The sequence below is a fragment of the Silurus meridionalis genome, chromosome 22 (assembly GCF_014805685.1).
Source record: "Silurus meridionalis isolate SWU-2019-XX chromosome 22, ASM1480568v1, whole genome shotgun sequence".
In the NCBI taxonomy this organism is placed as follows: domain Eukaryota; kingdom Metazoa; phylum Chordata; class Actinopteri; order Siluriformes; family Siluridae; genus Silurus; species Silurus meridionalis.
This window is the reverse complement of record NC_060905.1, coordinates 8,714,602-8,736,453: the sequence shown is the minus strand read 5'-3', so window position 1 is coordinate 8,736,453 and position 21,852 is coordinate 8,714,602. Positions and strand designations below refer to the sequence as shown.

At 40.4% G+C, this 21,852-nt stretch overlaps 1 protein-coding gene across 4 annotated transcripts in view; it reads left to right on the top strand.

Annotated features, from left to right (window-relative positions):
* Nucleotides 1–21,140, top strand: part of tnrc18 (trinucleotide repeat containing 18) — a 57,997-nt gene extending 36,857 nt beyond the window's left edge. For 2 of the 4 annotated variants that reach the window (XM_046835481.1, XM_046835479.1), the window contains 19 exons: nucleotides 103–254; nucleotides 600–733; nucleotides 889–1,044; nucleotides 1,126–1,306; nucleotides 1,416–1,788; nucleotides 2,033–2,293; nucleotides 4,971–5,207; nucleotides 5,950–6,329; nucleotides 6,764–6,886; nucleotides 7,754–7,889; nucleotides 10,273–10,390; nucleotides 14,526–14,601; nucleotides 14,970–15,078; nucleotides 15,537–15,653; nucleotides 15,922–16,080; nucleotides 16,358–17,625; nucleotides 17,800–18,036; nucleotides 18,194–18,268; nucleotides 18,370–21,140. In XM_046835481.1, coding sequence (XP_046691437.1) covers nucleotides 103–254; nucleotides 600–733; nucleotides 889–1,044; nucleotides 1,126–1,306; nucleotides 1,416–1,788; nucleotides 2,033–2,293; nucleotides 4,971–5,207; nucleotides 5,950–6,329; nucleotides 6,764–6,886; nucleotides 7,754–7,889; nucleotides 10,273–10,390; nucleotides 14,526–14,601; nucleotides 14,970–15,078; nucleotides 15,537–15,653; nucleotides 15,922–16,080; nucleotides 16,358–17,625; nucleotides 17,800–18,036; nucleotides 18,194–18,268; nucleotides 18,370–18,576 — 4,499 coding nt within the window. In that variant the 3' untranslated portion in view covers nucleotides 18,577–21,140. Of the gene's footprint in view, nucleotides 1–102; nucleotides 255–599; nucleotides 734–888; nucleotides 1,045–1,125; nucleotides 1,307–1,415; nucleotides 1,789–2,032; nucleotides 2,294–4,970; nucleotides 5,208–5,934; nucleotides 6,330–6,763; nucleotides 6,887–7,753; nucleotides 7,890–10,272; nucleotides 10,391–14,525; nucleotides 14,602–14,969; nucleotides 15,079–15,536; nucleotides 15,654–15,921; nucleotides 16,081–16,357; nucleotides 17,626–17,799; nucleotides 18,037–18,193; nucleotides 18,269–18,369 lie in introns of all 4 variants that reach the window. The other 2 variants (XM_046835480.1, XM_046835478.1) reach the window with 1 other exon arrangement.
* Nucleotides 21,141–21,852: the final 712 nt, after the last annotated feature.

The following is a 21,852-nucleotide window of genomic DNA, read 5'->3' as shown; positions in this document are numbered from 1 at the left end:
TATACATGACACTCCTTTTCAGGACCTGCAGAGTGTCTTCTTTGTGTAGACTTAAAGTAATGAATGTTTGTATTGATTTATTTATTTTTGTTCTGTGTGCAGGCATAATGCACTGTGGATTAGAAAGTCTCCTGGAGGCTGGGAGGCAAGTCCTCCTGGAGGCCATCGAGTGCCAGTCTCAAGTGAGCATCCGCCTCCCCAGGGAGCTTAACCCCAACAAGAAGTACAGCTGGAGACAGAAGAAAGATGAACCTGTATGCATTCTTTTCTTCTGATTCTTCCTTCAGGCTTTTTTATTCATGTTTAGGGACTTCGCTCTTGTCTCAAAGACAACTTCAGAGTGGCATTTCACAGAAATATCATATCTGGGGTGTCAAAGACATAGCTTTTGCTTGAAGATATTGAATAGAAATGGAACTATTTTAGTTGAATTATACAGTTATATTTGTTGTGCATTATAAAATAATGCAATTGCTGCTAATGCTATCTGTATATCGCTGATCTCATTCCATGATTTTCAGTGTTTAGAGTTGGAGAATGGGATATAGTTAAGCTCTGTTTTGTTTTGTTTTGTTTTGTTTTGTTTTGTTTTGTTTTAGATGTTCTCCAAATCCTCTCTGGAGGGTATGGATGCAATGGAGGTGGACTATCGTGTGAGACTGGCTGAGCTGCAAAGGTGCTATAAAGACAAGCAGGGAGAACTGATCAGGCTACAGAGACGCAAAGACAAAGTGTAAGTCTCCCAGTTAAACCCTGTGGCTAGCATAACTTGCACTATATATAAGCCGTGATTGTTCTTTTAGTTCTGTTGCTACTTCAAAACCAATCATATATTGATTAAAAGTATCAGAATATGATTACATGATAATGTTGACTTTGCATTTTCAGAGAGAAGCTACAGCTCCATCAACAACAACTCCTGCAGCAGCAAGAGGAAAGGAGCAGGAACCTGGCCAGGAGAGGCCCTGGTCGGCCCCGGAAGCGTAAGCATGGCCTGTGTACTCTGTCTCCGCCTTCAGGCAAGCTGGATGCCAACTGTGGAAAGTAAGTGTTCATTGGCCTGAGTTAAGACAGTCAGGCTGCACCACTGATCAATTGTGCTTAGAGCGTTGTGCTGTTTTACAGACTGGCCCAGAGTTCACAGTATTCAGAGGACTCGGAAAGTGGAGAAGTTCTTAGGAAGCGATTCCGCAGCTCTACGCGGGAGGAGGAAGAGAACGAGGACATGGACGTTGGTATTTTAAAGGCAAAGAAGAGGTGTAAGAGCTGGAATGAGCAAGAAGCATGTGCAAGCTACCCTAATGAGGTGTGTACCAGCACAGCGCCATTGCCAAGACTTCGCCTCTTAATGGCTGCTTATACTGATTTAATTTTTGGTGTACCTAAAAATAATTTAAGTTTGTGATTTCCAACAGGTACCTAAAACCGGCAGTAAAAAGAGCCAAGTAAGTGAGCAAGAGCAGTTGGCTTCAAAGCTCGATAAGGCCTTGTCTTTGACTAAGCTTGGTAAACCGAACAAGGCTTCATGTAAGTTTGTGGATGGTTCTTCAGGAAAGTCCAGAACTCTCTCTGGGACCAGGCTGACTATGCTGCCAGACATAAGTGCAAGAAACAAGATGGCAAAACCCAACCTGACCAAAGATCTTGGTTTCTTTAACAAATCCCCCAAAGGTGGTAAAAGCAAAATGTCCAACAAATTAAAGCCTTCAGACAATTGCCTTAAGGCGAAAGGCCAGAGGAAAGCTTCCAACTCTCCAGTGAGGTCAGAGATCAGCAGCTACTCCAACAGTGAGTGCCTTTTTTTTATTTTTTTCTCCCCTAGGTTTAGGCGTATTTCTTGTCTTTCTGTATTTCGTGGATAATGACGTTGAATAATCTGAATCTGGGTGTTATAATTGTAATTTTCTGCAATAAGAACTTTTTACTCATTAGTAAGGCATGTGAGTTTGTTTACCTTTTCTGGATACTGTAATGCTTCCGTTGACTTTCAAGTACCACATGAGACTTAAACTCTGATATCCTTGTGACACAGACACAGATTCAGAAGAGGACTCCATGAAGGATGGCTGGCCACCTCATGCCAAGTTGGGTAGATCAGGATCCTGTGCACAGATCCCAGGTCATTACAGCACTCCAACTAAGAAGAAGCATCAGTCATCCAAAAGAACAACTGTATCATCCTCTTCATCCTGTCTGAAGTCAAAACTTGGGATGAAAGAAAGAAAACGGAAGCACTTTGCTTTATTACTGCAAGAGGCAGGAATCAGCTCCTCTGAGGACTCATTTGATCAAGGTTACTAAAAAAAAACCTTTGCTATGCACACAATTGCCTTCTTGCCTCATGAACGTTCTGTTCATGCCATGGCTATCTATGTAAATTCTCTGAGAAGCCATAAATACAATAGTTACAATAGTTTACTACCTCATCTCTTGCTTGTATGCTTGTATAAAATATTGTTGACTCTTTTTGGAGTCCCTTTTTCTTTTCTTTTTTACAAAATGGTTGCCTTTTATGACTTTGTCTTGCCGTTTGAGGCTTCTATAGCATTGTGCATTAAAACTTGTGTGGCTGTGTGGAAAATGTCTCATAATTGTATTGCAGTTTGGTACCCAAGCTTTATTAAACATATTGTTTTTTTTAATTTTTGCTGAATGTCTGTCTCTCGCTACATGTAGAATATTAGATTGCAATATGCTATTCATTCCTAGTTTCCTGTTCTTCAAATATCCCTCTTCACATTGGCTCAAACCAGGGGAAAAGAAAGCATATTAAATCTTGCACTAAGAAGAGCATGCAGCAGGGAAATATTTATCCTTTATGATAAATCCCCTCAAATTAATGATCAACAAATCTTTGCTGAGTGATTTACAGGTGTATTGTATATTAAAAAAAAATTTCATATAGATTTTTCTTTACTCAGTAAAAGGTACACATAATGATAGATGAACCCATTCATGTCCCCTGTGTCTGCATGTTTTTATGATGGGGATATTTGGAAAACGAGGTGCTCTCTGTTTTACTAAAATTAAATAACCTAGCCTCTGTAGACTGCTGGATCTCTCCCTGCAGCTGCTTGGCCACCCCTCCATCCCTGACCCCCTTCTCCTCCCCATGATGCTTTTGAATGTCTTTCGGTCTGTCCGTTTGCTTGTCCTGCTGCAAAAAAAAAAAAAATAAAAAGAAGCCAAGCACTTGGCTTGGAGTAGGGCAGCCAGCTGTGCAACGTGAGGTCACTATCCATGTCACCTGAGCCATGGGCACTGTTCTGTAAGTAGGACGCCACCCTCTTTTTGCTGTGACTTCTCGATTAATAGTTTCTACTAATTTGTGCTTGCTTATGTTGCATTAAAGTATACAATTTTTCCTGTAAATGAGGTTGGGTAAATGAAACAAAAATGTTCAAGTTTTAACACATTCTCATAAGTTTAACTTTGTGTGCCCTGAAGCCATGGTTATGCCTCTATAGCACCTATAGATGAAATCTGGTTTCTCACCTGTGTTAGATTAGTGCTCTTACTTTTTTCCTTCAGTTGATTGCAATATTGTTGCAGTCTAAAATTTATTGATCATTTAAAAAGTGGGTTATGCGCGTGGATTATTGGAGCACAACATGCGCTGTAAGAACAATTTATGATAATAGTCTCTAGAAAGCACAATAATCTCCACAGACATATTTCTAACTCTAAATTTATTTTACTTGCCAGTAGTTATGCTGACCAGTTTTAGACTGCATTTTATTTCTTCTGCCTCATTTGTTGTGTAGTGTAGATCATAAGGTTATGAAGGGAAGAGAGGTGAGGGGGATGTAACCATGGCTTAGGTAGCTAACAGCCCAGACTCCTCTCTGTTTCCAAACAAGTGAGGCTCAGAGCAGCCACAGAGCCCCAGGAGCCATGGAGGTCTTTCCTCACAGAGCCTGCTTTTTGTGCCCAGTTTGCTTCTCCCCATGCACATCCTCTGCTTGCCTTTGCTGTGATACATGTTTCAGACCTTACTGCTGTCGTCAGGCATGTGCTGTCTTTCTAACCCTGTTTTTTGTCCACATTGTAACAAGCTAAAGTCCTTGTTTGTCTGCTCTAAAACCCATACGCTTTCCGTCATATGTTAACAAGCTCACGCCCGTTGTCAGCGAGCCTAACCTCTCTGGAGCATTATGTGCGTCTTGTGTCCATATCTGTCATCTTGTACGTCTATTTCCCTCCTGAGTGGAGGCGGGGTCAGCTAAAGTGGGTACCTGCTGTTTTGCAGTTAGTCTTTTTAAAGAGAACTTTGTCTCCCTTTAACAGTTTAGACAAGCTCCACGCTGAAAGGGTCCTAAATAATTGATGACATTCTTGGTCAGTCTTTCTGCCTCTAAACCCACATCTAGCTTTTGCAGTGCTTTTAGCCTGCTCCTATTTCCATTTTCCAGTGACAGAGCCCATTCAGCAGAATAGCCAAAGCTGTTTTGTGAGCAGCTGAGGGTTTTTCCTTGTAATTTCTGTTCGTTTGGAGACGGCTAGTGCTCATGCTGAACTTAATCCTGTCCTGCAGCTTTCTCAGTGTGAAAGCTGTTTGCATGATGCTGTTCACCCAGATCAGTAAATCACTACTTCATGAAGCCACACTTTGTTGTTCACCAGAAAACGTATGCAGTAGTGGGTGTGCACGCCTATGTTTTTTAACGAAAACATACCAAGGAGGTCATTTGAGTTGATTAATGTGACTGATGAGAAAGGTGGACTTCATAGTGCTAAATAATGAGGATTGATTGTGGTTTGGGATTCATAGGAATGTGCATCTACCTAATGGCTTTATAGCAGTTAGTGACTGCTGCAAAAAAATTCAAATTAAATAATGTTAGTGTGCATGATACAACTTGAACAATATGCATACTGATGTATGGTAAGAGTTCAAGAATTGTCAAAATGGTGTAATTGCAAAAAATGTAGGCAGATGCATTTAATGCTTCTCTTTTCATTGTAAACAGAGTACTTTACGGAAAGGGACTATTACGAGGATGAGGACGATGACGAGGACTATTCCAATGAACTGGATGAAATGAATGGCCTGTGCTCTTCCTCGCTAGAGGAAAGTGGGTTAGGTCTGCTTGCTCGCTTTGCAGCAAGTGCAATCCCTAGCCCTGTTACCTCTGGCCCCATGTCCCTCGTTCAGCTGGAGGCCAAGCAAAAAGCAAAGAAAAAGGAGGAGAGGCAGAGTCTGCTAGGTGAGCGTATGTCACACTATCGTTTTGTACATGGCTTTAAGATTTTGCTTTTCTAAAACATTTGTTATTTATAATCTCTCAATACTGATGTGAGGGTTCTATAGACGCATTTGAAAAGAGATGTGCACAGTCTGGTTGCAACAAGGCCCCAAGTAGCCTAGCAACCTCATACTTCTTTGTTATAATCTGACTGAAGGATTCAGAAGACTCTTATTATTTATATTAGAGAGAAGTTGAAGCCATATATGAAACATGAGACCAGAACATTAATGGCCAAGTCCATTATTCACATACTGCAAAACACATGGGGAAAAATATATTTACAACTAAAATGTTTGCAATAAAAAAAGAATGTGTATATTTGCGTTCTCTTTATTGACATTTCAAATATGTTTCGTTCAGATTTTTATCCATGCAGGACCAGGGTTATGTTAATTACTTTAGAAAACAGAAAAGTTAGACATTTTTGATTGGAGCTATTTACACACAATTGTACATCAGTCATACATCTCATAGATACATACATCTGGTTGAGTTTGATTATAAAGTCCATGTATGCAGATTTTTAGCATTTCAAGAAAAATTAGTAGTATGCAGATTTTTAGCATACTGTTTATAAACATTTAGACTTTTTTTTTTTTTTTTTTTTTTTTCTGTAGGTCAGAATATTCTTGTAATCATGTGCATTATAATGTAGTAGATTAATCAAGGTGACTTGGTAATTCAGCATTTTCCAATGCAGGAACGGAGTTCGAATTCACCGATTCCGAGAGTGACATCAAGGTCCGGAAGTTCCCATCTCTGCTTCATGGTAAGAGATCTGCCCCAGAGCTGCCTCTGCTACCACCGGCTAGTGTGTTGCGTGAGGACTCCAGCCCTGGCAAACGTGGCCGTAAGCCCAGAGCCCCAGCCGAGCTCAGCTTGAGCTTTTCAACCGAAGGCAGTGATGAAGAACGCTGGATCCGTCGCAGGAGCGAGCGCATTTTCCTCCATGATGCTGCACAGGCTAAACCCATCTCTCCTTCCAAGCCTACAATGCCCAAACTGCCTCGTAGCTCAAAAGCACCCCTGCACAGCTCCAAGGACATACCTAAAAACAAGGAGGCAAAGGCACTGGGAAAGGTGGGTGCTGGTTTACTGCTCACTGAGCTCTGCATGCTAACTCAGAATGGCAAACAGCAGCAGGAGGTCTGCTCCATTTGTAGGACAAGAAAACCTCCTGCTGTGAGTGTCTTGTTATTGGACACAAAAGGACGAGTGAAACTTGCCAGGCTACAATTACCAGCCATCACTGTTCCTCCCTCTATATCCTCCCTCGCCCTTTTAATAGTGCTCTGAGCAGAATAAGCCATTAACACTGATTCCTCATCTGATGCTCTGCCATAGGATGAGATGCTATGTCCTCCTGTGTGTGTGTGTGTGTGTGTGTGTGTGTGTGTGTGTGTGTGTGTGTGTGTGTGTGTGTGTGTGTGTGTGTGTGTGTGTGTGTGTGTGTGTGTGTGTGTGGCTGTTTCCTCTGCACGTTTTTTTTAAAGCTTCTAATGTGTGTGTTACAGAAGAAGAGATTGAAAGAGCTCCCCCTGTGTCTGCCAGCACTTTCCAGCCCTCCCTCAGAGAGTAGGACATCACTCTCTGTCAGCTCTGGACCCAAGAGCAAGATTAAACCCAAAGCCAGAGAGGTAAGCAACACCTGACTGTATTGCAAATAAGATTGTAATGATGTTAAGCATCCCAGTTGATCCCTACCATCACCAACATTAGCTTCAGAAATTGATTAATGTTACTTGAATAGGTTTCCTCTCAAAGTGTATGACTCATGCAGCATTAGGTAGCTGTTTATTTAAATGTTCATTGTTAAAAGCGCTATACAAATAAAAATAAATTGAAAAATTGAAAAAAAATGTATTTTAACAGTGCAAAGACAAAAGGGCAGATAATAAATTGTTTATAAAGAAACAGCCGTTTTGTAATGCATTTTTTGAGGGTTTGAGATTAAGAGAAGGATAGGGCTGGGAAAAAAAAAAACATTTGAACAATTTTACCTGGCAGACTGCAGACTCCTCCTGTGGCCTGCTGGGAAATGGCTTGTATTTGAATGAGCCTGGCCAGGCGTGACCTTCTGTACAAGACTGCTCTGAATATCCATTGCGAGGTGAATGACAGAGAGAACAAGCCTAATTAGACAGTTCAGTCACTAGCAGAGTGAGCTGAAGTATGTCTTCTCTCTACACATCTCGCTGCCTCATGTTTTCATGTATATATTTATTTTATACAATTTTCCCTGTTTTCTTTTAGAGACAAATACAAAGCTATATGAGCAGTCATGCTCTAATTTTGTTTCATGTCTAAATCAAGTTGCACCGCAGATGCAAAGATGCTGGAGCTCCCCTGGGGGTTAAAATTGAGAATCCAAAATGAAGTCTAAATGGGTTGTCCTGAATCAATTCTCACCTCACGATCAAGAAATTCAGTGTTGAGTTGTCTTATGGTGTGTGTGTGTGTGTGTGTGTGTGTGTGTGTGTGTGTGTGTGTGTGTGCGCTTGCAGGCCAGAGGAAAAGGTGGTGCTGTCAGCAAACTAATGGAGAGCATGGCTGCTGATGAGGATTTTGAACCTAACCAGGACAGCAGCTTCTCAGAGGATGAGAACCCCCGTCTGAGCGCTGAAAGACCATGTACCCCTGGTGAGCCCACACAGACACACATATGCTTTTTAATGCCCTGTTCACACTTTAAAATTAATATTCATTTTGGTTCACTGAATCAGCAGTGGGGGTTGTGCTAAATATGGCTTGTAAGGGGTGAAATCACTCTAGCTACATTCAAAGATGATCTGCAGTGCATGTGGTGTCATTACATTTGTAGTGTGATTAGAAGATTCATTAAAAGACCACCTAGGTGTCAGTCTGACAACTTTCATGGTTTTCAGGCAGAATCTTTTTTTATTTAACTGTTTGGACATTGTTGACGCATGTAATGGGTTAGTTTTTGGGTACAATATATTCACCAAACCGCTAGACATTGCTTAGTAACTGCATTTTATTTGTGTCACTACACTGGGTGTCTAAAAGCTATTAATTTATTTGTAAAATATACCATATATAATAATAATAATAATCTGCAACATTTTAATATAATTAAGTTTAATATTGTTTCAGTAAGAAATGTAAATTTTTACTTTTGAATATTGATTGGTTTGCATATTCCCGAAACACAGCAGTTTTATCTCTCATTATATATATATATATATATATATATATATATATATATATATATATATATATATATATATATATATATGAGACAGTGTATGTCTATATAAAGGGTCTATAGTTGATTCTTTCTCAGAAATGCAACTGTGTGTGTGTATGCAAAGCACATAGTTGTATTTCTGAGAAAGAAATCTGTAATCTTGTAGTGCACTCTTTTCTTTTTGTATACCGTATTTTTCGGACTATAAGCCGCTACTTTTTCCCCATGTTTTTGAACCCAGCGGCTTAAACAACGAAGCGGCTAATTTATTAATTTTTTCTGGGTTTTTCCCGGTTTCACAAACTTCAAGCCAAAAAACTGAACCCCATAACATTAGACCTATGAAATTTAGGAACGGAAACGAAAAAACGCACCTCACTTTTGTTCTGAGCTGCACGGCATCGGGAGAAAAAACTTCCATTGGGTGATTTTTAAACGCACAAAGATGTTAAAAGATAAACTCCCGAGTTTGTGAAAGGAAGGAGGAAGACAGTGAACAATGACTTTCTTGGTAGGCTACTGTTTAGAGACAAGCCGTTGTAACGCGTTGAGTCTGGGTGAAGGGAGAGCTCACTAACTCCAGTTGCAACAGAAATCATATAAGCACAGACAGGTTTCCAAAACTCGTGCTTTTTTATTTTTCTTGGCAACAGCGTGTTAAGCGTTAGTCAAAGAAACTAAGAAAGAAATGAGCATCAGAAAATAATGACATATTCCTCGGTCTTGAACACATGCAGTAATAGCGGAAAAATGCAGTGGCATGCTATTCCCAAAATACCGCTATGCTTCTAAAGGTAGTGCAACATATTTCACCCGTTACACCGTGTGTAACGTGTCTTTCGTTAAAGCCTGTGTAAAGTACATTAGTGTAGACACCTGTGGCTTATAGACAGGTGCGGCTTATTTATGTTAAAAATGTAAATATTTGTAAAATTCAGTGGGTGCATCTTATATATGGGTGCGCTTTATAGTCCGGAAATTACGGTAGTCTTGTTTTATTTTGTTTTCATTCCAACCCTTTCTTTTTTCATTTCTATGATTTATTTCTGCTAATATGTGCAAGATCAAATTAGGTAAGCAATGGTTGCTAATGGCAGCAACTTACTGTGAGTGTATTTTTATCATCCAGTCTGTTCTTTTAACTATTAATTAAGAAATTACATCCAGATTAATGTTAACACTTAGTTTGAGTGTTTGGTATTAGCTTATGTTTTTGCATTTGGTTGCTCCTAATGAAATTTAAACAGGTCAATGGGCATGCATTTAAGATCTATTGAGCTATCTGTCTACACTGTCCACTTGTGATTGGATAGTCTGAGATGGATGTTAATACCAAGTCTGTACAGAGCTCTTTTGCCTTTAATGACTAAATCACTGTTCCTTTTCTAGATTGCATAGGCTGTTAAAAAAACAGATGGCTTTGAGTGACAGGAGGCAGGAGTCATTTCACCGCCTTGCTTGTTTTAATCCAGCGTTAAAATTATGACAATTGACTCAACTTGATGGCATTATTATTGACATATTGTTGATGGTAATGTGCATCAGTGAATGTTATCGCACCTGGACTTTACCGCATGGACGGCACTCGTGTGGGATGAGTCCATTTGGTGTAGTTGAGTGATTAATGCTTTGTACAGAGATGCAGCCTTACTGATTTTTTGTTTGTTTGTTTTTGTGCCTGTGTGTATGTGCCTGTGTATGTGCCTGTGTGTGTGTGTGTGTGTGTGTGTGTGTGTGTGTGTGTGTGTGTGTGTGTGTGTGTGGCGTGCGTGGGTGCGTGTGCGCGTGCGTGGGTGCGTGTGTGTGTGCGTGCAGCCCCACGTAACTGCGTTCTTAATAAGGATGAGCTTCAGGACGGATTGCGTGTCCTGATCCCTATGGATGACAAGCTGCTGTACGCCGGCCACGTCAACACTGTCCACTCACCTGACATGTAAGAACACACTTCACTTTCCCTTTTCCTTTTTTTCTTTTCTCTTTCATTTCTTCTTCCTCCGATGTGTCCCATTTACCCTCTTTACTGTAGTTCTGTTCTACAAGTGTTGGCTCGCTGATAAATTAGCTTTGGTGTAAACTGCTTACTGTTGCAGTTTCTGCCAGTTAAATAAGGCTGAGTATACACAATTTATGTAGCATATAGAGATATTAAAACCTTTTCTCCAATGGCTTGCTCTTGTATGTTGCAACATTTTTTTTCCGCAATGGCCTGTGCATACCTGTAAATAAGATGCAGCTTACTGAAAAGTTAGACTTCCTCTCAAAATCCTTGGTTTGGAGCCAATCATCCATAGAGTTATTGAATTTTTGTTTGAGCTGACGCTGTATTAATGTGTCAAAGTCTGATTAATTAATCAAATTAGACAGCGATTTTTGACTATGCAAATTGTGATTTTATTTCTCTGTATATTCTATCAGTCAATTTATGCTGGTTATATTTCCAAGATACATTTAACATAGAGGCTTAGATGGAGTTGGGTGCAGAGCAGGGTGGGATGAGTGATTTGAGGTAGGTGGGTCAGGGTCAGTTTTTGGCTTGTGTTGGTGTTTTAAATCAGATTCAGGCTCCTACAGATCCTCAGTGAAGATTAGCTTCAGGGGTCAGATGCCAGAAAGAAATTGCAGTAGTCCAGTTTTGAAATGAAAAGCGACTGAACTGAGTGGCCTCTGTGCTACATTACTGTTGAATTTACAAACCTCATTCTAATGTTAATGTTACTATGGTAACGACTAACTTATATAATTTTGGCCATAACCTGCTCATTTGCGCTCTATCTATTTGATCATTCTATTGATAAGACTGAATGTAACTTATTCGCATTTGTTTGTGTTAAAATTCTTTGAAATGGAGCATATTTTTCTTTTGTGAACCTTCCGTCAAAGTTGTTCTGTAAAAGTAGCGCTTAATTGCAGTCGGTGTAGTATTTTCAGATCTTTGAGTATTTCTCTTTATGTATAGTATCTGTTGTGATATCTTCATAATTCTTCTAGACACATTAAATGTGGCGCTGTCGCATCAATAATTAATTGAAGTCAAATATAGCTGTGTGCTTCAGAAATGAATTAAATATATTCCGAATTTCTTTGAAGAGCTTGTGTCAGTGTCAAGAAATTGTCGTTTCCACCATGGAGCAGAGCAACACTTAAAGATGTGGAGTGATGAAAATGAATAGGATGTTGGGTTTCCAGTCATGTGTGTCGGAGGAGCCAGTTTATGAACATATGTTTGGGAATGGGTTATTCAGCTCTGCGGTGTGCGTGTGTGTGCATGTACTGCTCTATCTCTCTTCTTCTTATCTCTTTGTATAGTGCTAAAATGATTCTTCTCTGTGTTAGAGGGAAAAGAGCTTTTGTGCAAGGCTGTGTTTGATTTTCAGGCTTTTCACTGCACTCTTGAAGGAACATAGTTTGTACTACAATAAGACCTGGTTATAGAAGATTTAATATCTGTTGAGAGAAAGAGAACAAGATGCTACTTAGAGATGGCTTGTCTGCTGTACTGTGCCCTGTGCTACACCACAACATAAATGCATCCAGAATTGTCACTCCACGGAGGTGTGCACCACTGCTATTTTTATTCCTGTGCTTGTATTCGTTAACTCTATTCAATGTCAAGGTGTGAATAATCTGACCCTCTCTTCCCAGCCTCACTCTTTTTCCTCAGTTTAGAAGCAGTGTGTGTGCAGACACGGCTATATCCATAACCACATGCTGTTAAATTGCCGAGTCAGTAATTAATGTGGTCAGTGTTGAATTAGGACTGGAATCCAGGGGGAAGGAAGAAAAGTAGCCGTGTCTCCCCTGCGTGTTAAGCACAGAAAAGACTGCTGACAGGTCCATTGTCATGCATGTGATGTGATGGCCGTGCTAATGGCTGCAGCCCGTTATTTATGGATAATGGGAAACTAATTTGACATTTTCTGTCCATCCTTCAGTGACTTTCCATTTCTTTTTCTTTTTCTTATGCTCTCCAAGCTCTAGGCTTATGTGTAAAAATAAGATTTATCTTAAAGAAACGAGTTCCAGTAGTTCTGCATATAATCAGACTCCTGAATTTGTGCAATTTACAATGCATATCTGTACTTCCTCTCAAAGGCAGTTTCATTCATATTCAGATGAATATTTTAATGTATAATTACTAGGATTTGCAGTGATGGCAGTACCATATTCAGCAGAAAGAGGGGGTGAATGTGCGAATGAATAGAAATACGCAAAACTGCTGAAGCCTTTCATTTTAAAGCTCTGTAAGTTGAAACGTGAGTAGGTTTTCTTATTTTTTTCATAGTTGTCTTTTTTTTAAATGACAAAACACCCTGGACAATCTGTAAATTCAACTGTAAATCCACACTGCTAACCCACTCCACTCTAATGAAAGAAGCAGTCTGTATTTAACTCTGCTTGCAACGGTTCGAGCCCAATCATGCACCTTCTCCCGTCAGGGAGCAGCTGGTGTGAATTTAGCCTAAGCCTCCAGACACGAGCAATCAGTTGTCCCTAGCAGCAAGCCTACCCCCTCAAGCTGGCTCTGGGGAGAGTGTGTGTGGGGAGGAAGGTGGGGCTACATCCACACAGGCCCATGTCTCAGTAATAGGACTGCCACTCACTGACAGGCAGGTCTGACAGCTGGCTCTGGGTCATGCTGGAACTGCGAGTACCTTTATGCATCCAGATGAGTGTAGGTCTTGAATTGACGGTCAGGATTTTTAAACAGCACAGGCTGCTTCTAATCTAATCTTCTCTCCAAACCCATCCTCTAAACGGAGACACCTACACCAAGCAGACGTTTGATTTATGGATGCTGTTTACATGTGGCACCTTCTGTATTTAATACTCATATACACTTTAAAGGTTCATAAAATCTTGTCACTAAAAATAGAATGTATTGAGGCTCTGGACACAGCACTGATGTAAGCATAAGACTGTGCACAAAGTGCTCACATAATTTGTATGTTTTGTCAGTAAAAACAGTAATATCTGAAGAACTGTTATGGAACATTGAGGGTTGCAAAATAAGCTCTATTTTTGGAAAAGGCTTCTCATTTTAAAACCAAAACATTTTTTTCCAAGGGTTAAAGGGGTTTGTTTGGCTGCAGTAATAATATCCCAGAAGTCTCCACGCAGTCCTCTGACATTAGATCCATCGCTTCCCACACAGTGACTCAGCCTGGCGCAGCTTTCTTCTTTTCTTGAACAGGCAAAATGAAGGGTCTTTTTTTTTTTTCTTTACTTTTTCTCATTTCTGTTTTTTCCCTTTGTAAAGTCCCATTTTGTTACCATTAGGTGATATGAAAAGAAAATTCTCGGACTTGCTTATTCCCACCCCTCTGACTTCCTAACAGCAAAATACATTAAATGAGTTCATCCTGCCTGTGCCTGGCAGCCAGCAACTTGTAAAAAGCAGGCCTCCTGCAAATCTAGTCCATGATCTAGCTGTATGGAGAAAAGAAATGTAGAAACCTGGAATCTATTGATTATTGGCAACAAAGATCTGCAAAATATCTGTCTAGTCCCCTAAGGAGCACTGCCTTCATTTTGAGACTGTCTCAGCTCCAGCTTTTTTCATCTGTTTGTGGTTAGGTCATGTCTGCCTTTCCATTACAACCCACCTGGGTTTTTCTAACTGCATTAAGTGTACTGTTTTGTGGACCAAAACATATCTAGTGTCTGTCAACAGGTTTATTTTTGTTCTGGTGTTAATACTTTGCAGATTTGTGGGAACTGTGGCTGTTCTCTTTTGGCCTGTTTTAAATTAATCTTGTTCCTATATGTGTTGGTGCTTTTTTCAGTATACTTCTGTGTCTGTAAATGTGAGTAGGATGCTTTGGAATGGTCATTGTCTTGTGTCTATATATATATGTGTGTGTGTGTGTGTGTGTGTGTGTGTGTGTGTGTGTGTGTGTGTGTGTGTGTGTGTGTGTGTGTGTGTGTGTGTGTGTGTGCGCGCTTTTGAGGTTTCTTCTTTGATTTGTTTTTTTCCCCTCTCTCAATACTAGGATCAGGTCACTCAGTGGTGTCTTGGCTGTCAAGCAGAGGCAAGTTGTGTGTTAATGACTATGCCTTATGTCTTACAGATACAGCGTGGTGGTTGAGGGTGAACGGGGTAACAGGCCTCATATCTACTGCTTGGAGCAGCTGCTGCAGGAGGCGGTCAGTACAGCACATTGTCTTTACCATTCACTAATGAGCCCCACGTGTGTCCTAGTACATAGCATGGCCAGGGGCAGACACACAAACACAGGACATAGGACCTCCTCAGAAACCTTGTGTAGTGCCCCACACATTTCACTTCACCAGTGTTGGTTTAGACAGTGAGGCTCTCAGCCACCACCATTTGCCATAAAATTGACCATAGCAAGCAGAAACTAAACCAAAAGCGACTCTGGCTATGGAGCTCTTTCAGAATCTAAAAAATGACTCGAGTCATTCTGCAAGTGTTAGTATAGAGAGTGGATATTGTACACTGTATACAGGTTAAAATGCAAAAATGAATTGGGTTTTTCTTTTGCTGCCTACAGATTATTGATGTTAAGCCACCCTCTGTGAGGTACCTACCTCAAGGAACAAGAATTGCAGCCTACTGGAGCCAACAGTACCGCTGCCTCTACCCTGGCACCGTAGTCAGAGGTAAGATCAATAAAGTGCTTTACGCTAACTAAAATGGCACACAGGCTGTCGTGTTTTACAAAGACATGCTGTCCAACATTTTAGACCTTTCTAAGCTGCAACAATAGTACAACTATTTTCTATCGTTTGTAGATAAAACCTTTCAGGGCAGAGTTTTGTTTAATTTCCTTTAATCTGAAGCTTTTAGCCAAGGCTAGCAGGCCTGCCAGAGGAGATGGGAGAGTACAGAGGCCAAGAATGAATGATTATGTGGTTAGCTTCTTGCGGTTTTCTGCTTCAATTATTATTTTTATAATATTTATAACAATTTTCCCTCCCACTGAGTCAAGAGAGAACTGGAGGCTTGTCCAAAAAAAATGGAAGTTGTAACTACTGCTTTTGTCAAGACATGAGCATAAAACGGGCCTTAAAACGTGGCTGATAAATATATCTTATATCAGTCTTTTCCCTGTCTGCAGGGAGCCCTGACATGGACGAAGTGGACGATTTGATAACTGTAGAGTTTGATGACGGAGACACCGGACGCATTCCGCTCTCTCACATTAGACTACTTCCTCCTGACTACAAGATCCAGTGTGAGTGTCCTCTCAGGAAGTTGGACAAACCTTGCTTTTTACTCGCAGCCCATAAGAAAACACTGTTTGAGTTGGAGCCCTTGCAGTCACTGATTTTGTTTGTTTTTGCTCTTGAGGTGTGAAGAGCTTTTTTTTTTTTATAGGTTGTGATTTGTCAGTGCATGCATTCATGCAGAGCTTTAAGAGCTTGCATTAAATAAATGTTAAGATTATGTTTTTTCTAGGGTGAAAAAATACTTTTTTTTTTTCGTTGCTGTTTTTTTTGCAGGTGCTGAACCATCCCCTGCTCTCTTGGTGGCTTGCACTAAAAAGAGAGCACGGAAGGGTAGTAAGGATGTTCCTGAAAGCAAAGACGCAAGTCTCAAAACCACAGATGATTCTGCTCCAAAGAATAAGGGAAGAGGGAGAAAACCAAAACCCAAACCCGGTAATTTATCATCCTTACTATTGATTTCATAAAATCCTAAAGTTTCTAATAACTGATTTGTTTCCAGGTAAAACAGCCAGCAGTCCTGGAATTAATTAAACAACTGTCTGTGGCTTAGAACAGGATATTTTGGGTGGTTTCATGGATATTAAGTAATTTGTTTGTGGTTGGGGAAAAGAAAGGATTTCTGGCAGAATAAGGGACAATTTTAGCTTCACTGCATTCCATGTAGGTCATGTGATGAGGTATATTAACTTCTCTCTGTTCTACTTTACAGAGCCTGAACTAGCTCAAAAGGAGCATGAAAAAGCTGACCAATCAGCCCTTGGTCTAGTGCAGGAGAGACCCCTTGTCACTCAGAAAAGTGGCCCACTGCTAGGCAGGAAGAGTCAGACTGCCAATACAACCATCCCTTCAACCCCCATACCTACTGAAAGCCAGAAGAAAACTGCTGTAGCCAAACCTCCAGCCAAAGTACACTCACAGCCAAAGTCTGTCTACTCATCTGCTCTCTATGGAAAAGTTCTCTCTGTGGATCTCTACAATGACCCATCTGCTTCATTAGCTTCCTTTATGTCTAACAATGAAAGCGGGAAGACAAAGGCTGTCAAGAAAATTCGAAAGAGTGAAGACGATGGACCGGCATTTGGGGTGAAAACCCAGCGCAAGCAGCCTCAGACAGAGATCCTGATCAAGTTAGACCACGAGGGCGTGATGTCCCCCAAGACTAAGAAGACCAAAGCGCTGATGATGATGGAGGGTCAGAACCGCACAAAGAGAGACAATAAAGCCGTGATGGGTGTTAACTACACTACTGTCACCTCCACTACACCTGCAGACATAACACTGAAGCCCAAGACCGAGCCTGAGACAATTAATTCGGATAACATGACAAGCTACAGTATCCGTAAGCTTGGAAGTAGCACAGACAGCTGTGTAAGTGTGAAGAGTTCAGGAGAGAAGGAGGCTCAATCAGAGAACTGCAGCAGCAGCAGTAGCAGCAGCTCAGAGTCTGATGGAGAGGAGGAAAGGACCCCGCCAGAAACAAAGAGCAAACAAGACAGCAGCTCCACCAGCTCCCGTGCATCTAGTCCCACCTCTTCCAGCTCCTCTACCAGTAGCTCCTCTTCTACGGCAGGATTTAATTCATCATCATCGTCGTCTTCCTCATCCTCAACTACAAGTGATGAAGAGTCTTCCTGTAGCTCAGATGAGGAGGTTCCTGCAGCTTCCCAGCCCCTGTCTCCTCAAGAGCAACTTCCAACAGAGAATGATGAAGATGATGTAGAAGATAAAGCAGAGGTAAAGGCCGAGGTCTCGACACCCAAGGCCCAGAAAGCTCCCACCAAACAGCAGGCAAAGCAACAGAAGCCTCAGAAGGTGAAGAAGAGCGTTGGGCGGCCTAAGCGGAGAGAGGGCATCCACCTGCCAACTACAAAGGAGCTAGCTAAGAGACAGAGACTGCCCTCTGTGGAGAACAGGCCCAAGATTTCGGCTTTCCTCCCAGCCAGACAGCTGTGGAAGTGGTTTGGAAAACCTACTCAGGTTATTATTGGCATTTATACAATTTATTTTACAATATAATGGATATTCAGATTTTTTATTTATTTTTTATTTAAGAGAAAATTGCTTGTTTGTGTACACCTTTCTCTTCTGCGTGCTACTTTTTATGGATTGGGAACTACTTTAATGAATTCGATTTTGTTTTTTAAATTGCAGAGACGAGGAATGAAGGGCAAAGCAAAGAAACTCTTTTATAAGGCCATTATGCGAGGCAAAGAAATGATTCGTATTGGAGACTGTGCGGTTTTCTTATCTGCTGGACGGCCTAATCTTCCATTTATTGGTCACATCCAGAGCATGTGGGAGTCTTGGGGAAACAATATGGTGGTTCGTGTAAAATGGTTCTACCATCCTGAGGAAACCAACCCTGGAAAGAAACTTCATGACAAAAAGGTTACATTTCTTAAATTACACATAAATAAAAGCGCAGTTTAACAGTCAGGATGTTTTGTATTCATGCTATAATTTAGAAATGTAACATTTAAAATAACCCAGTGGACTGAAAGCACATGTCTATTTTTTTTTTACTTTTCCAAACTTCTTTTGACAGAACTGGGATCAGATGTCTGGAAGGAATCTTGCTGTTGTTCTGCAGGCATCCAACCAGAGAAAGGATTTTATGGAGGTAGGTATATTATTATTCTGTAACATTAACACCATATCCCCAGAGTAGTTTTTTTTGTTAAGAGTAAAACATATGAATGTGAAATATGTTGCTTTGCACAGCGTGCTCTGTACCAGTCCTCTCACGTAGACGAAAACGATGTTCAGACCATCTCACACAAGTGCTTGGTGGTTAGCCTGGAGCAGTATGAACAGATGATTAAAACTAAGAAGTACCAGGACAGTGAGGACCTCTACTACCTGGCTGGCACTTATGAACCGACTACTGGTATGATTTTCAACACTGACGGTGTTCCTGTCATCTGCTGAGGAGTGCTCTTATCATCCAGCTGCACCGCAGGAATGAGCTCAAATCTTTGTAGAATGTGTCGGAGAGCTAGATCAATGTTGGAGCCTTTCCAGAGCGACTGAATTCACGGTAATGTTCCTGAACAAGACCATTGTTTGTCTGAGACTGATAGTAAGCATGAAGATAGACGTGGAATGTATTCCAGATGACAGCAGTATACAGTCTGTCAGTATTGCTAAAGTACGTTTGGAAGGCAAATGCATAGTGTGTGTCTAACCTGTTAACAGAGGACCAGACTGGTTTGGTTATAAGAAAATTATAAGAAAGAAATGAGTGCGCATGTCAAAACCATCTTTAAGGTCAAACATGTCAGCACAGCGGAGATCATCTGTTGCTGACTGTCAGAATCGGAATGGGAATTGATGCAACATCAACTTGGTGGGACTGAATCTGCTAAAGAGAGGGCTGCTAAGAACCAAATTCATGGGCCCAGCTTGTGGTGGATGTGATTTGAACTGACAAGACATGTCACACTTACTACTCCAATCCACCTAGAGAAGCTATCCATACTAGCACTCGGCTGTCCAGCGACCTCCTGGTAAAACTGTGCTGGAACTTAATGCAACGACAGCCGGTTAATGACCTTGGACATCTGATATAACCCTGGACACTTACAGCTACAGGCGTACTGACACTGGCATTCTTTCTGCGCTACAGAGTGTTCATTCGCAGGAAAATGGGTCACCTTTCTAGTCCAGAAGTTCTATTGGGATATTTATACGGGCCTGTCTTCTATCCAGCAAGGCAGAAAGGACTCTCCGTTCGAGTTGCACGCTGTCGTGCTCTAAACCATTGTACAGATAACTACAATTGTACATACACTATAATATAAATATATATACACGATATACCCACATTTATTTTTCATGTACAATAGATTTATGTGAGAGTTATTTTTTAAAGTGGTAAAAGGAAAAAAAGAGCTTTATTATACTGTGAATCAAAGATCAAAATTAAGTGAAAATCAGGAACTCGATTATGAGGATCTCAGAAATTGTTACTGGAAATCTGAAATCAGATACTCCACTACATTGATGATGCAGTGTAATTTTTAATTGTAATATCCAGGATACTATTACAGGACATCGTGGTTTCAGGCCAGTTGTCCAATTTTGCATTTTTGAACAGAAAGCACTTAATTCTACTCTTCCCATCTCTTGAAAGATGAAATTTTATTTGTATTTTTTATTATTATTTTTTTTGTTTGTTTTACAATCCCCAGTGCAGGCAACAGAAATATAGCCACGAAGGACACCACCTGGTTAGCATATTGCTGTTTCCGTTCTCAGCAAGCTTGTGTGTGAATGTGGTCTTGGTTTTGTTTTTGTATTTTCTTTTTACGTTTTTTTTTTTAAGCATTCCTTCTTATCCCTTCCCCAATCTACTTTTTCCAGAAGCAATTACATCTCATGCATAAAAGCACTTTGTTAGAATGTACTAATAGCAGAGCAGCACAGCAAAGTGACGTTAGAGAGAGTTGTCCGAAAGAGTGGAAGTTCTTATGCTGAAAGCTACTGTACGGCTGCTTCTCTGTGTCTTCCCTCTTTTTGCTCTCTCGTTCCTGCACACAGCTGTCGTTTGTTTATGCCTAAAACACTTTAAGGGAAAGTTGTGTTTCCCCAAATTTCACCCAGGCAGCTTGTTGAGTTGTAAACAGTTGTTCTGATTGGTTTGATGAAAATTTTTTGCAGCTTTTTGAGTCAGTGTTTTTCAATGTTAGTGATGGAAAACAGCAGTCCAAAGCCTCTAAAATGATCTTATTTATGACATCAACTAATTACAAATGCACTTTCCCCCACACACACACACACCCACCCCTAAATAGTACCCTTTGTTATTTCTTTGTTTCATCCTCACTGTTAGTCATGCATGCAAGCACTCCCACAACTCACAAACCATATAGCCACAAAAATATATGATGTTTCAAGGAAAAATATTACTGAGAATATTTCTATAAATAAATCACCATTATAAAGCTATTATGAATTACATATAAATATCCAGTGGTTCTGTTAGTAGTTCCCATAACGCTTGTGAACATAAAACACTTGGTTTCTATAACAAACAAAAACCTGACTGAGCTATTTCTCATCTAAACACACCGTATGACTGTTTACTTCTCATCAAGTGAATTATACAAAAATATTGAAAATATCAGAATTCCCCTTTAAGTCCCTTTAATTTCCTCTTTCAGTCCCTCCAAGGCTGAGTCATTTTTGGCCCAGTTACAGGGAATTGAATGTTGCTCTATGTAAATAGGTCTTGCTGATCTCGTATTCCAAAGAAAGAGCCAGTCATCACCAGAGGCTCTCATGTACGCCAATACAGGACCAGGCTGTTTATTCTCTGCTCCTCTAATCAAGACCAATCAAATGTATTTGATTCGTGGAATCTAGAAAACACTCATTGTATAAAAAGTTAGATTTGCTTTTTGTTTATTTGTGCCTTCTGTTGTTTAAAGATTGAATGTAGTCTATTGTCTAAATATTGGACATGTTTTTATGTCCAGAATGATGCATGTATTTTGGGAAGTGTTCCTTTTGCGAATGTCTGGCCTTTTGATTACAGCCTAATCAGTAGTCCGTTAGTTCACCAATACATATATATATATATATATATATATATATATATATATATATATATAAGATATACACCATTCATGTACTGCTTGTATGCACCTCCATATATGAATCAGAAGTTGACATTATGGGTTCCATTTAAATTCATTTTTCTTTTACTTCTTTCTCGGATTTTTTCAGCGCCATATTTCTTCCACCTATTTTTACCCCAAGCATATCATGGTCTTCACTCATTCTTTTCGTAACATTTGTTTGTAGAGAAATTAAGTTCCTTTTTGTCTTTTTTGCGCTAATAATTTGCCGTTCTCGACTCACTTCCCCAGGTTGCCACTATGATTTCAAGCTGCCACCTACTCAGTGTCATAGGTCAGTTGAATGTGCTTTGAGGATAGTGCTAATCGCTAGCCTTTGTACACATCTGTCCTTGCTCTGAATCAATAGCAAAGGATTCACGCCAGACCTTATAGCCCGTTGTGTTTTACTGCCTCATCTGTGCTTAACACTGTTAAGCAAAATCACATTCAACATTTCTTCCCTCGTTTTCCATCTTGCTGTTAGAGGAAGGTATATATAGAGACAAAGAATAAGAAAGGGAAAGGACACTAGAAACATCTGGGGTTTATGGAACCCAGCACAGTTTAGGCCTACTCAGTATTT